Source organism: Sorex araneus, chromosome 1 (assembly GCF_027595985.1).
Source record: "Sorex araneus isolate mSorAra2 chromosome 1, mSorAra2.pri, whole genome shotgun sequence".
Lineage (NCBI taxonomy): Eukaryota > Metazoa > Chordata > Mammalia > Eulipotyphla > Soricidae > Sorex > Sorex araneus.
This window is the reverse complement of record NC_073302.1, coordinates 40,754,794-40,769,481: the sequence shown is the minus strand read 5'-3', so window position 1 is coordinate 40,769,481 and position 14,688 is coordinate 40,754,794. Positions and strand designations below refer to the sequence as shown.

At 50.4% G+C, this 14,688-nt stretch overlaps 1 protein-coding gene across 2 annotated transcripts in view; it reads left to right on the top strand.

Annotated features, from left to right (window-relative positions):
• The window catches only part of NFX1 (nuclear transcription factor, X-box binding 1), a 69,746-nt gene extending 55,058 nt beyond the window's left edge, over positions 1-14,688 (top strand). For both annotated transcript variants that reach the window (XM_055131764.1, XM_055131760.1), the window contains 10 exons: positions 346-425; positions 2,545-2,775; positions 3,369-3,442; positions 4,180-4,281; positions 4,898-4,939; positions 9,399-9,497; positions 9,957-10,023; positions 11,323-11,468; positions 12,040-12,144; positions 13,224-14,688. In XM_055131764.1, the coding sequence (XP_054987739.1) occupies positions 346-425; positions 2,545-2,775; positions 3,369-3,442; positions 4,180-4,281; positions 4,898-4,939; positions 9,399-9,497; positions 9,957-10,023; positions 11,323-11,468; positions 12,040-12,144; positions 13,224-13,296 (1,019 nt within the window). In that variant the 3' untranslated portion in view covers positions 13,297-14,688. The remainder of the gene's footprint in view (positions 1-345; positions 426-2,544; positions 2,776-3,368; positions 3,443-4,179; positions 4,282-4,897; positions 4,940-9,398; positions 9,498-9,956; positions 10,024-11,322; positions 11,469-12,039; positions 12,145-13,223) is intronic.

The following is a 14,688-nucleotide window of genomic DNA, read 5'->3' as shown; positions in this document are numbered from 1 at the left end:
CCACAAGTGAGCAGATCCTGTGGAAGGAAGAGCTCCACGCATGAGTGGAGCACACACAACATATGACCACACCACCACCGGCAAGGCAGGAACAGGAACACCACCTCCCTCTCTGTTCCTGTCTGTTACTAAAGCACTCCCGGCCCTAAATTGGAAAGTTTTATATCACGGGGCTGGCGGTGTTGTTCAGTGGTAGAGCGCTTGCCTTGCTTATGTGAGGCCTGGGATTCGATCCTTGGCATCACCACCACCATCCCCCCAAAAAAAAATTTGCTTTCATAACATGTATCATAGATTCTGTGGCTTTCTTTAAACGTTATTTCTATTTTTTTTGTTTTTCTGCAGTCTATCATTCTTGTCACAGTGAGGAGAAATGTCCCCCGTGTACTTTCCTAACTCAGAAATGGTGCATGGGCAAACATGAGGTAAGTTCTTGCCCCCAGAGTAGTCTTGTTTAGCCAGAGATTTATGAGAGAACTGCTTTGAGAGTTGTTGATCTCACCTTTTCTCAAAATCGATATTCTCCAAGAAGCAAGCAGTGGTTTGCTATTGCCGCTTTCCCGCCGAGTTTTTAATGATAGTGTTCAGAAAATTAAATGTGCTCTCCTCGCATAAGGATTCCAGGTTGATAAAAGCATCATTCACCCGTGCAGCCATCACTGCAGTCAAAGTGGAGAGCAGTTCATTCATTCTCCTCTGTGCTTACTCCCCCTCCCCACCCGCCCCCAGCAGTCTCCAGGAAGTAGCAGCTGAGGATTAGTGGCTGACCTGGTAGTTGTGCCTTTTCCAGAGTGTTCCACAGATGGAGTCACAGGGGAGGAACCGTTTTGAGTCTGTTCTGCCATCATCCTAATCTGGTTAAAAATCAAATGAAGCTCTGCCAGTAGTCCTATGCGACAGGGGTGCGTTCAGAGAAAATGTGTAAATGCACAAACTTGGGCATAGTTGCTTGCCTGGGAAGAGGTGTTCGAGCAAGACCATTGATGAATGGTGGTAAGCTCAGCCCCTCCAGCAGCCGTCCCTAAGCACACAGCCAGGAGTAAGCCCTGAGCGGGGTTTAGCCCAACAAGAAAAATCAAAAAAGGTGATAGGTGATGTGGGGAAGGGACAATGGAAGCGCTGCTTATGCTACATTAGCCCATTTCCCTGGTAAGTATTGATTGATTGGTTGTCATGCTGCCAAGCTGTTGATGCCACAGCAGTTGCAGTTGCTCTCCTTGACTTTGTGGGGTTTTGTGTTTGTTTTGGCAGGGAGGGGAATTCTCAAGGGGAGCTTAGACCCAGGATTTGCTGGCAGTTGTGGTTCTCGGCAATTTGCGCCTGTAGCTCAATGGAAAGGCCCACCAGGATTCAGTGCTGCCCAGTTCTAGGCCACCCATCGGTGCTGGGAGCCTCCAGGGTCACACCCAGCAATGCTCATCTCCCAGCCACTCCCAGCAGTGCTCGGGGGATCCCACAGTGCCGGGGATCGAGCCCGGGACTGCTGCATGGCCAACCTGTGCTCAGCACAGAGTGGAGCTGTGTTTTTCAGCCCTTGTCCTGGACTTTGGAGCTGCTTCAAGGTGGAAGTCATGTGACACTGAAGTCAAAGTACACTGCACTGGATGGACTCCTGCAAGAACTTTAGTGACGCTGCCAGGAGTCCCACAAGGGGCCAAAGAGATAGTACAGTGGGCAGGGCGTTTGCCTTGCATGAGGCTGACCCAGGTTCTATTCCCGGCACCCTGTATGGACCCCTGAACACCACAAGGAGTGATTTCCTGAGTTCAGAGCCAGGAGTAACTCTCATCATCACTGGCTGTGGCTCAACAAACAAAAGTTGGTCCCACGAAAGTAAAATTCCAGCATCTTTTTTTCTGGAGAGAAGAAACCGGAAAGTAGATGATTTTTCCAACAGAAAACAGACTGAGGGTTCTATGACCTGTTGCCTCTGACTTTACAGAATGACCAAGTTGTCTGAAGCAATGGAGATGTCAGTTTAGGGATAAGAGGAGAGTTGGGCTTATTCTAGACAGTCACCCTGCCCTGTGTGCAGTCTCAGGACCACAGGCCGGGAAGCCCCTGTCTCTGAGGGTTGATTGATCAACTCCGTGCTCTCACTGTTTGCACAGAAGAGAATGAATATCCTTTCCTAGTTGTTCATTAAATTTTCAAGTACTCTCTAGTTTCTGAGAGTCTTACCAAGTTAGAAGGCCTTAAGTCCCAAATTAGAGTTAGCTGTTCCCACCAATCTTTGGACCCACGCAAGCATTAAATAAAGTTTAGGGTTTTGTTTTTGTTTTTTTGGTCACACCTGGTAATGCTCAGGGGTTACTGAGCATCTGGCTCAGGAATTACTGCTGATGGTGCTGAAGGGACCATCTGGGATGCCAGGCATTGAACTCAGGTCAGCTGCATGCACGGCAAATGCTCTACCTGCTATACTATCGCTCTGACCCTAAAGTTCAGATTTTTTAAATAAGTTTAGAAATATTTTAAGTAAGAAGTTTCAGCTCACTCCAAAACACTCCCAGAGATGACGGTCTGGCCTCTTCTGTCTCCCAGTTACGCAGCAACATCCCCTGTCATCTGGCCGACATCTCCTGCGGACTGCCCTGCTGTGCCGACCTGCCCTGTGGGATGCACAAGTGTCAGAGACTCTGTCACAAAGGAGAGTGTCTCGTGGACGAGATCTGCAAGCAGCCCTGTACCAACCCCAGAACGGACTGCGGCCACCCGTGCATGGCGCCCTGCCACCCCGGCTCACCCTGCCCCACAACTATTTGCAAGGCCAAGGTGCGCATATCCTGGCCCCGGCTGGCCTCCACTGTTCCCCTGGGGTGATGAGTGATCCAAGCTGCCTGCAGGGGAGCAGACTGGTGCACTGCCCCCTGCCCCCGCCCCCTTCAAGGTGTTCCCCACTGCACCTGACCATGCACTCGCTCTCTCTCGTTAGGCTCACTCTTTAGTTACCAGATATGTCAGTGTTTGTTTTGTGTGAGAGATAGAGGTGGGTGCGTTCCAGGGTGACACCAGGGAGCCAGAGACTGTCCCCTACAGTTAGGTGAGAAAGATGCTAATGACTCACACAAGGAAGTGTGCTGGCCAGGCCTACCACCTGGAGAAGTCATTGCTCCCTTCAGGAGGGTCCTGCGCAGGGTGGGGGCGGGGGAGGGGCGGGGCCTTCACCTGGTCTGAGGAGCAAGCTAAGAGCAGAGGCACGAGGTGGAGTGTGGAGTTAGGCCTGGGTTAACTGTCTGCTCCAGGGATAAAGCCGCATTCTAGGCCTGCGCCTTCAGGCGGGGTCAGAGACACGAGTGGTTTTCAGAAAGGGCCCCTCAGCACTGCTCTCACTCTGTTCTCTGCCATGGCTTGTTTTCTTATTTCAGGTCGAGCTACAGTGTGAATGTGGGCGAAGGACAGAGATGGTGATTTGCTCCGAAGCATCCAGTACTTATCAAAGGTTAGTGGGCTACTTCGGTGTTAACCATTCGTGGGGCTAGGTCCAGAGCAAGCCTCTGCTTTCCGTGAGGTCCATGTAGCTTTTCTAAAAGTTGGAAGGTCTTACATGTTTTTCTCCTGTAGTTTCTTCTGGTTCAAAGAGAAAATAAGGCTTTACTTTACCTTCCTGAACTTCAATTTGTAAAGTGACTTTTCTTCTCCATTCCTCTCCCTCCTCTTGGTCTTACACCATCAGGTCAGAAGGGAGGATGCTTTGAAGTTGCCTTCTGCAGCATCCCACCAGTTGTGGTGACACTGAGTTCAAACCTTGTCCTGTGCTCGTCCCCCGGGGTGAAGGTTTCTGACCATTGTGTGAGGTGTCTCAGGACTCACGTGTCCTGCAGGCATCTGAGGTCAGAGGTGTAGTGGGTGGTGGTGTGTGTCACACTGGTCAGGGTGTGCCCGGGACTCAATTATGGCCGCAGCCATCAGAGTGGCCGAGTTGGTGGACTAGCCCAGGGGTTACAGCTTGGATGCTTTCAGGAAGCATGTGGAGTGGGCGATTCCTTGCTCGCTTTGCAGCTCCCCAAGTCTTTGTTGAGAAGATACAATATAAACACGTGGATACTTGGTGATCAGTGGGCCTCGGAGTCCCCAGGGATTGTCAGGTGGTGCGTTTACCTTGAAAGAGATCTTCTGTGTGAAGGAGATGCTCATGAAACTCCGATGTCATTTCTTTCATTTCTTTTCGTACTTTAGAATAGCTGCTATTTCCATGGCCTCCAAAATAACAGACATGCAACTTGGAGATTCTGTGGAGATCAGCAAGTTAATCACCAAAAAGGAACTTCACCAAGCCAAGTAATTATTTTTATCTTTGTTTTGGGGCCACACCATCAGTGCTCGGGGCTTACTCCTGGTTGGGCTCATCTGGGGTGCCAGGAATTGAACCCAGGTCCACTGTATACAAAGCAAGTGCCCCTACCCACTGTACTGTGTCTCCAGCCGCAAGCCAAGTAATTTCTTAAGCATAGAGCTGTGCCTTCTTTGTTTTCTCCTAAGTAAACTTAGTGTGTAGAGAACAGGAACTGTGCGTTTATCTCAGTGCCCTCGGTCAAGCCTTACCCTCATGGTTGATTTTCCAGAGACCATGTCTACTCCAACCCCGCAAGTCTGGTCACAGAAGAGCCTCATCCCAGACAATACCCACAGTGCTCAGACCAGCAGCCCACAGAACAGAACCAGAGTGGGGACTGAGCAGAGGGATAGAGGGGTGCGGGGCACACGCTAGTGCCTGGGCAGCGGGGGTTGCCTGGAGCCCATAGTTCAGGACCCTGACCTTTCCATGAAGGGGCTGCTTGCAACCAGTCTTGGGCCGGGACCTGCTCTCTTTCTAGGCTGACTTGCTTGGGACTTGGACCAGCTCTCCCTGGAGGAACTGTACCCTGACTTTTTATTTTTCCATTTGCTTCTCAAGGTTGGAGTGTGACGAGGAGTGTTTGGCCTTGGAAAGGAAAAAGTAAGTCGTTTCCATTACTCTTTACCTTCTGCTGCTCTGTGAAATTAATGGGAAAGAGCGGTAGCTCGGGCACCTGCTCTGAGTCTTTGGCTGCAGTAGGAGAGTTTGCGGAATGGGATTATCGAGAGTGGGAAGTATCTAAGGATAAATCACTTAGGCAATTTCAACATATTTCTGAAACGTGAGCAGGGTTTGGTTTCGGGCTGATACAGTGATCCCAAGCAGGAGCATACTTTCTTGGTGACTCAGACTTCCTGATGCCAGTGGAGATAAAGGGATTGAAAAGGCTAGTGACCTTTAGATTGAAATAGAGCCGCACCGAACAGATTAGCTATGTACATATCAGTGAGTCACCAGCATCCAGGTCCAGAAACAGAAACTGATCAGAATCCTGGCTTGAACCTCAGAAAGAGACAACCTCTGTCTGCCCTGCTTACGCATGAAATACGTTTTGTCGATTTTTGACCTTTGCATGAATGATAAAACAGTGTTGCTTATGTTATTTCTGCCGGCTATCTTCCATTACATGTGCAACATTAATTCCCATTGTCTCATTTAGCAGAAATGCTATTTGTTTTTACTTCTACCAGATTTTCTACTACCTCATGTATTATAGTTTATTTATATAGAGGCCAGAGCATAGTACAGCTGGTAGGGCTCTTGGCCTTGCACATGGCCAACCCGAGTTCAATCCCCAACATCTCATATGGGCCCCCAAGCCCACCAGGAGTAACCCTTAGTGCAGAGCCAGGAGTACCCTGAGCATCTCTAGGTATGGCAAGAAAACTGAAACAAAACGATACTTTATTTGTAAAATTTACTGTTAATAGTGGCCCCAAGGGGCTGGAGCGATAGCACAGCGGGTGGGGCATTTGCCTTGCACGCGGCCGACCCGGGTTCGATCCCCAGCATCCCATATGGTCCCCCAAGCACCGCCAGGAGTAATTCCTGAGTTCAAAGCCAGGAGTAACCCCTGAGCATCGCTGGGTGTGACCCAAAAAGAAAAGAAAAAAAATAGTGGCCCCAAAAGTAGTATAATAGTGGGTTAGCTGGTCCAAACTCCACTTGCAAAAAGTTTATGCTTACTGTTAATAAATATGTGTTATCAGTGTTGGTTTGTTAAAAATAATGTTCTGTTGAGAATGTTTTCTTTGCTTTATATATGTACTCATTTTATTGAACGTAAACTTAGAATTGCTAATTGATAGGTCACACAGATTTAATCAGTACTGCCAGTGTCCAAAGTGGTTGTACAGATTACAGTCCCAGGACAGGATCCTCACCCCTTAACTGGACTTCAGATTTGTCAGCAATTTTTTTTTTATTATTTTTTTATTTTTTACTTTTTGGGTCACACCCAGCGATGCACAGGGGTCACTCCTGGCTCATGCACTCAGGAATCACCCCTGGCGGTGCTCAGGGGACCATATGGGATGCTGGGATTCGAACCCGGGTCGGCCGCGTGCAAGGCAAACGCCCTACCCTCTGTGCTATCGCTCCAGCCCCTGTCAGCATTTTTTTTATTGTGATTCATTCTTGGGAATATAAAGTAGTATTAGTGAATGTCTAAATATTCCTCATGGTAGTGAGATTGGGCATCTTTTCAGGGTTTGGGGAGAGGGTCTCAAAGGAGGCACACCTGGCAGAGTTAAGGTGTTACTCCTGATTCTGTACTCAAGAATTACTCCTGATGGTCATTGGGGGACCATATGGGTTGCCAGGGATTGAACCTGGGTTTGCTGCATGCACAGCAAGTTCCCTACCCACTGGACTGTCTCTACAGCACCTGTTTATTGGCTGTTCCTATTCATGTCTTGCTTATTTTTTGTGTTGCTATTTTTTCATACTAATTAATAAAAGCTCATCATGGGTATTTTCTTTTAACATACAATGTTCCATTACCAACCCCACCGCCAGTATCAGCTCCCTCCACAAGTGTTCCCGAGTTCCCTCTCTCTTTATTTTAAATTGAATCTGTGTTGCTTTTATTCTCTCACATATATGCCTTCACTTTTCATGTTCTCAGTAATGTCTTTGTTAAATTTTTTGTTTGGTTGGTTTTTATGTTTTGAGGCCACACCTGGTGGTGCTCAGGACTTACTCTTGCCTCTGTGCTCAGGGTTCATGGGTGGGACCATATGTGTTGCCAGAAATCAGATCCAGGTTGGCTGTATGCAAGGCAAGTGCCCTCTCTGCAGTACCATCACTCTGGCCCAAGTTTGATTTATTTTATTTTTATAAAGTTGTTCAAAATAATTTATTGCATTCAATATTCCCAACACCAATCCCACCACCATTACACCATTACATTAGAATTTTACCATCCCCACCCAAGCCTGCCCCAAAAAGCAAGAGCAGGCCCTAAATAATTTATTTTGCATTGCTTATTATGAATGGACTGGAGCAATAGCACAACAGGTAGGGCATTTGCCTTGTACGCGGGTGACCTGGGTTCGATTCCTCCGACCCTCGGGGAGCCTGGCAAGCTATACCCATGGCGTATTCAATATGCCAAAAACAGTAACAAGTCTCACAATGGAGACGTTACTGGTGCCCGCTCGAGCAAATCGGTGAACAACAGGATGACACTGCTACAGTGCTTATTACGAATAATCCACTAAAAATGATCCCAAAAAGTTTCTTTGAAGGAAAGTGTGTGAAGATTGTTGTATCTCACCCTGGTGCCATTAAGCCCTTGTATAAGAGATTACTAACATGCTGTTACAGGTTGAGGCTTGTGTGTTATTTATTTATTTATTTATTCATTCATTCATTCATTTATTTTGAGGTGAGATCAGTTGCCTTTACACTCCATCCACTGTGATGTGCTGCTCTTGGTACATCAGTGGTGTAGTGTATGAGATGTCGCTTCAGGAATTCTAAAATTTTAAATAGGGTAATGCATCTGGAGTTAGATTTTTAAGTGGATGGTGACTTTGGGGTCTGGAGGGATCACTGCAGCTTGTTGGTCTCTTCTGAGATTTATTTGTGAGTCTCTGGATCTGGATCATGCCATTAAATGGCACCCGACTCCCAGGCTCTCAGAAGCACAGGGAGATGGAAAAGGTCGCCCATTCCTGATTCCGTGAGAGCCTGGAGATTTCAGTCACAAAACCCACTACCTGAGTTTTTCAGCTGATTCGTTCTCGTGGATAAGGTTGATCCTGAGCCTATGGAGATCTGGACCAATATTAATGTTGTCCAATTTGTTTTTTTCTTATGAAGAGCAACTTCGATGACCCATTGAAGAAATATGTGTTTATCCTGAGATATTATTTGTTCATATTACATTTTACTAATAGCATAATTAGTCAGTGGCATGAATGACTGTTGACTAGTGACATCATTTCACCTTTCACATTTATGTATGCAATCTACCTGGATTGGTTGTTTTTTCCCTTGATCTGAACAATGCTAAGATGTGCATTTCCCAGGACAGCCAGTAGGGCACTTGCCTTACACACAGCCAGCCCAGGTTCAATCCTTGGCATCCATATATTCCCCAAGCACCGCCAGGAGCAATTGCTGAGTGCAGAGCCAGCAGTACTCCCTGAGCAGCGCCTGATGTGGCCCCCCCAAAAAAACAAAAACAAAAATATTCATTTCCTGGTTTTCTGTAGTGACAGGTCTTTAACCAGCTATTCAGCTATGTGTGGACACCTCTGAGCTCTTTCTGTTCCATGGCACTAGTACCACACTGGCAGAACTTTTTCAAACAGGCTGGTATCTAGTCCTATGTCTCTTCCAACTTCAACGTTCTTCAAGATATTTTGGGCTGTTGTTTGCTTTTGGGCTGGAGCAATAGCACAGCAAGTAGGGCATTTGCCTTGCACACAGCCAACCCAGGTTCAATTCCTCCATCCCTCTCGGAGAGCCTAGCAAGCTATTGAGAGTATCCCGCCCACATGGCAGAGCCTGGCAAGCTACTGTGGCATACTACTATATGCCAAAAATAGTAACAACAAGTCTCACAATGGAAACATTACTGGTGCCCGCTTGAGCAAATCGATGAACAGACTACAGTGCTACAGTTGTTTGCTTTGGCAGATTGGCCTTTAGCTTTTCCATTTAAATTTTAGAACTAGCTTATTGATATTCACCCAGAAAATCCTACTGAACTGTGATTGAGTTGGTACTTGAATCATTTTGGGGAGATTTAGTGATTCTTTTTTATGCTTGATGAGCTACATTCTTCCACAGAGAAAGTCATCAGCATGAAGAAGGCCCCGAGCACCCTCTAGACCCCAGCCTTCTTCCACCAAAGAACCCAAGTGCCCGTGTCAGTCTGTGACTTTTTCAGACTCATCGAGACAAGCCATATCCTGCCCCACATTATCCTTTCCTTCAGTCTGCTCTACCAAAATGATTTCATGAAGGTGCAACCCTGGCCGCTGTTCTGTGCCGTGGAGTTGTTCCCCCCACCCCACCCCCTCCTGACGTGCTTCTCTCTGACTTGCAGGCAGTTAGCAGAGGCATTTCATATCAGCGACGATTCTGATCCTTTCAATGTACGATCTTCAGCATCAAAATTCAGTGAGAGTCTGAAAGAAGATGCCAGGTATGCAAGCTGGGAGCTTTCGGGCATATTCCGCACTCGGAGCTCACAAGAGCATCCAGCCTTTCGTGTGTCCCTGCTCATGCATGCTTCCCTGTGACTCACCAGTGGAATAAGAAGCCTTGTTTCGCCCCTCGGCCCGCTTGAAACCAGGGCAGTGTTTGTGGGGGCACTTGGCTTCCCTCTGAGGCTGGCTGGCCTGAATAGCAGGGCCTCGGCCTTGTCTGCCCTGTTCCCCCAGGCCTCAGTTGGGCATTCACAACTACTTGCCTCCGGTGGCCACTTCTTCTATTTTCTCTTTATTCTCTTCCCTCCTCCATTCCATCACAGCCAACCTTCTGTTATCTGACTGTTCCTGCCCACCGAAGTTTTTCTGCCCACTTTACAGGTCAATGGTGGGTGGAAGGAATTCTCCAAAGAACATACCGTGTGACGTTAACTGTGACAATCTGTCATTTTTAGGAAGGACTTAAAGTTTGTCAGTGAAGTTGAGAAGGAAATGGAAGCCCTCGTGGAAGCTGTGGACAAGGTTAAAATCAAAACATCCCACCGGACATGACTCTAGGACCAGCCCATCAATAATCAAGTTCCGGAAATGCTGCCAGTGTAGAGTAGTTGTAGGAACTACTCACCATTTCCCCCTGCCCTGGTGACATCCACGGAGGAAATCTTGTCCGAGCTCAGGAAAGACACCTGCAGTCAGAGTAGACGTAACTCGGATTCCTCACTTGCTGCCTTAGTGGCTGGGGAACTTGTGACACGAGTTTGATGCTGAGTATTGGGCACTTCAGGGGCTACTGCAGAGGACGGCACCTCTGAGGGGGTGTTGCCTGTTGGGACCCCTCAAGCTAGGTCAGAAAGGGAGCAGATCTCGTCCTTGAGGCAGCCCAGAGTATCACAGAGTGGCGGTCAGTCCATGAAGGAGGCAGGAGCAGCCCGTCCCTGAGCAGGGCCCCCTTCCCTCAGGGCCTGCGGAGAGCGGGAGGCAGCAGTGCGCGCTCCATCAGTGGGAGGCTGGCTTCCGGCCGCCCTCTCCTGCTCTCCTGTCCTCCCCTCTGTCCCCACGCCCAGTGGAGTCATGTGCTCTTCATTAAGAAGCCCGGGCAGATGTCTCTCTCTGCTTGGGTGTCTGTATCTATACACATGACTGTTTGAGTGCAGACCATATTTTTTATAAAAAGTGATCATTTCTGGGGCCAGAGAGAGAGAATACAGCAGAGAGGGCATTTGTCTTGCCTTGCATGCCGGCAATCCAGGTTCCACCCCACACACCCATGTGTGTTCCTCGACACTGCCAGCTGTGACTCCTGAACACAGCCAGAAGTGAGCTCAGCACAACTGGGTGTGGCCACCTCTTACAAAATTCATTTGTTAGGCCAAAGATATAGGTTAAGGGTAGAGGGCATTTGGCTTGCATGGAGTCGACCCCCCATTTGATTCCCTGCACTTGCTGTCCCCTGAGTATTGCTGGGAGTGAGCCCTGAACACAGCTGGCTATGGCCCAAAAACAAAAAAAAAATGATTTCTTTTTTATAATTTTATAAATTTTATAATTTATAAATCTTCAACTTATTTAGTCATTTCTTGGGACTGTCACTCACCTCCCATGTCTAACCCCCAGAAGAAACAATTCCGCGGTCTGCTTCAGTTGGGATTCACGTGCCCTTGGACCCTACTCCTGCCCAGCTGCTCTTTGGGTGCTCAGAGTGAGCGGAGGCCGTGATGGGGTCTTCATCCTCCCTGAGCGGGGGCCTGATAGCTCAGCCGCCACTCTCTGGCCCTCTGTTTCCAGAGTGCTTCATCCCTGTCAATTTCCCGCCCCTTGCAGGGAAAGACCGGTAAGAAGAGCCACTCGTTCCCGCCCATGAACAGAGACCACCGCCGCATCATCCACGACCTGGCCCAGGTGTACGGCCTGGAGAGTGTGAGCTACGACAGTGAGCCCAAACGCAACGTCGTGGTCACCGCGGTCAGGTGGGTGGGGCTGGCCGCCACGGGAGGATGGGCACTGTGAGTCAGCTGGACTTGGGAAGCAGGGCCGGCAGGATTCACGACCTCTGTTGCTTCAGGGACAGTTGTTTAGAGGTGAGCTAGAGTGGACACAGAGCCCGTAGGCCGTGTCTCGGTCCGCAAGGCAGACACACAGGACAGTCCATCAGCCTCACACCGGCCCATCAGGCCCCAGAGACCTGGCCTTGACGTCTGCCCCGTTTCCTTCTGCCCGCCTGACAGGACGGGAGGAGTGTGCTGAAGGACTCAGGACACCCGGGAGCAGGTTTGGTCCCCTTTGGGGTAAACTGAGGAAGTAGTGAGAGGCCGAGGTCAGTCAGAACCTGAGGGGTATAAGATGCAAGCAGGCAAGGAGCAGCTTAGTGCTGGTGGGCGCGGAGAGAAGGGCTCCGTGCAGGGGGCAGTGGCTGAGAAGTGACAGGGCCAGCCGTGGGCAGAGTCAGACCGTCCGGGTCGTGGGCTGGGTCTCCAACTGCCTGCTTGTCCCCGTGAGCACTTCTCACTATTGAGCGCTTTGTCTTGTGATTCTTACCAGAGGGAAGTCCCTGTGTCCTCCTTCCTCGCTGACCAGTGTTCTGGAAAGGGAAATGCAGTCCCGACCTCCACCGCCGATCCCTCACCACCGACATCAGACAGACAAGTAAGGCTCCGTCGCTGCTCCGCAGAGGCCCCGTCTGTCCGGCGCAGCCCCGTCCTTGGCGTGCCGTGCTCAGCTGCCTGCGTCCTGGCTAGGGCGTGGGACATGTTTATTCCTGCCAGAGGTGTCCTGACTGTGACATTTGTAATGCCCCCTAGCAGTCTCTGGACACAGGAAGGCCCATTCAGACTGGCCCCGCTGGGTGCCCCTCTAGGGCCATCGTGGGTTCACAGCTACTGCTCCAGAGACGGGGGGTGTTTGGGGGAGTTGGTAATCTGTTGGCTTCGTGACTCGCATCACCTTAGAAGAGAAAGCATGTGGTGCAGGGGGACAGGGTTTGTTGGACGCTGATGGGTGAGAGCAGGGGGCTGCTGTTCCTCCTTCCCTTCCTCTTGCTCCGCAGGGGCTCCCCACTTCTGAACTGCCTCCACTCAGGCCCTGCGAGGGTAGGTGGGACCGTTTGTCCGGTCGCCCCGCAAGTCAGCACCATCAGTGGCCCCTGGAGCTCGATGAAGGATAGTTGGGGGTGGGGCTGGGGGGTGGGGGGGCCCAGTTGGAGCCGTGTCAGTCCCCAGAACCATGTAGCCTGGAGCCCTGCAGCTGTGCCAGGGTGGGCAGATGGAGCAGCAGGGAGCCTGTGGGGCCCAACCTGCAGATTCCGGGCGCTCCTCAGTTTTGTGTAAAACATCACTGTGAGGGCTGGAGCAATAGGACAGCAGGCAAGGCGTTTGACTGTCATGGGTCCAACCCAGGTTCAATCCCCAGCATCCCATATTGTCCCCTGAGCCTGCTAGGAGTGACCCTGGAGTACAGAGCCAAGATTAAGCCCTTGGCACCGCTGGGTGTAGCCCAAACAAGAAAATAAGATTGACTGTGGAAAATGTTTAGAGCGAATAGTGACATAATGAGTCCCTGCGTTTGGTCGGATTCCAGTTTGCAGCTCCTGAGGTTCCCATTATCTTAACCAAAGGTTCCCAAACGGTCTTTCAGCTGCTGAGGCTTAACCTTCTGAAGAACTGAATCTGTTTCTCCTGACAAGGAAGAAAAAAAAAAAACCTGATCATTCTGTGTTTGCTTTGCAGGTATTCTGGGAACTGTAATTTGCAGAAAATATCCAAGGAGCCATTAATCGACTACTTTGATGTCCAGGACTAAAATCACGATAAAGGAGTGATTAGGTGTTGTCAGAGGCCCCTTTGCCAGCAGTTAAATCATGCTTGTTCTCAACTGCCTGGTGGTCTCACAGCCTCACATACTGTCTTGTACTGGTACACCCAAAGCATGAGTGTGTCCAAACCCCCGTGTCCTTTGTCCTGTCTGTATAAAGTATTTTAGTGTGGCTCGAGCCCTGATTGGACAGCCCCTGTTCCTCAGCCCTGGGTTAGCAGGGGCTCCTCACCCCGTCACTGTGATTGCAGGAAGGCCTGGGTGAGCACTGGACACACTAGAATTTTAACAGAAAGTGACTTTGGGGCACTTAGTCAGACCCCCGGCTGTCCTGTTCTTCCTCCTGAAAATGCCTGTGACGCATCAGCTGCGCCTCACTCGTACTGCAGAAATCATGTTCTTTGGGAAGACAGTGACCAGCCGTTGGCACGCCATTTCTGGAACCACCTGTGGTGTGTTAAACCCAGCTGTCGTGGCCACAGCTTGGGCTGGAAGTACTCCGAGGTCTGTCTCGCTGGACCCTTTGTGTGGCATCCGTCCCAGCCGTAGGAAAGGGCCAGGCTGCTCTGGAGAACCCCCGAGCGTTTCCTCTCCAGGGCAGTGCGTCTGTCTGGCGCTCGACTCAGTTCCTCAGGGCTGGAGCAGATCGCCTCCCGCAGGGCTTCAGAGCCCTCTGCTCTGTTAGACTAGCCCTGCTGGTCGAGGGAGAGTCTTACAAAGCGTGGCCCTTCCCCAGACCTGCCCCCCACCATCCTGCACCCTTGAGCACAGGGCTCTCTGTTCCCTTTGGAGGGTCTACTGACAGTCCAGACTGGCGGCTCCCTCAAGGCAGCTGTGTTGACGGTTACCGTTGGTCTGACTCTCCCACTCACCCTTTCGGCACGGAAACCTGACTTCCAGTCACGTCCTGCCCCAAAGCCAGCTCCCAGCCCCAGAAGGATCAGAACTGGGTGTGTTCTTAGGGATCAAACCTGGGGCCTCTTGCGTAAAGGCAGATGTTGTGCTGCCGAGTTAATCCCTGACCCATGCAGGGAAGAAGCCTGCCCCAGCCACCCTGCCCCAGTGCCACACAGGGAGGCCCGTGAGCTCCCACCTCGTCTTTCAACTTCGTGTTTAATGGAAGAACTTGGGGGGGTGAGGGGATGGGGTGAGGTCTTTGGATGCTCCAGAGGTGCACGGCTGCCCCCGGCAAGCGCCCTTGTAACATATTGTCCAAGAAAAGGTACCGGCCGCCTTGAGACCCAGCCTGACACTAGCACAGTGGGGAGTGGGTGTGGCCAATCCCGTGGGAACGCCCCTGCATAAGTGCGCAGAATCGAATTGGCCGGTCTGGCACAGATAGGCCTGACGTCTGTTATTAAAAAGCAAAACAGCAACCGA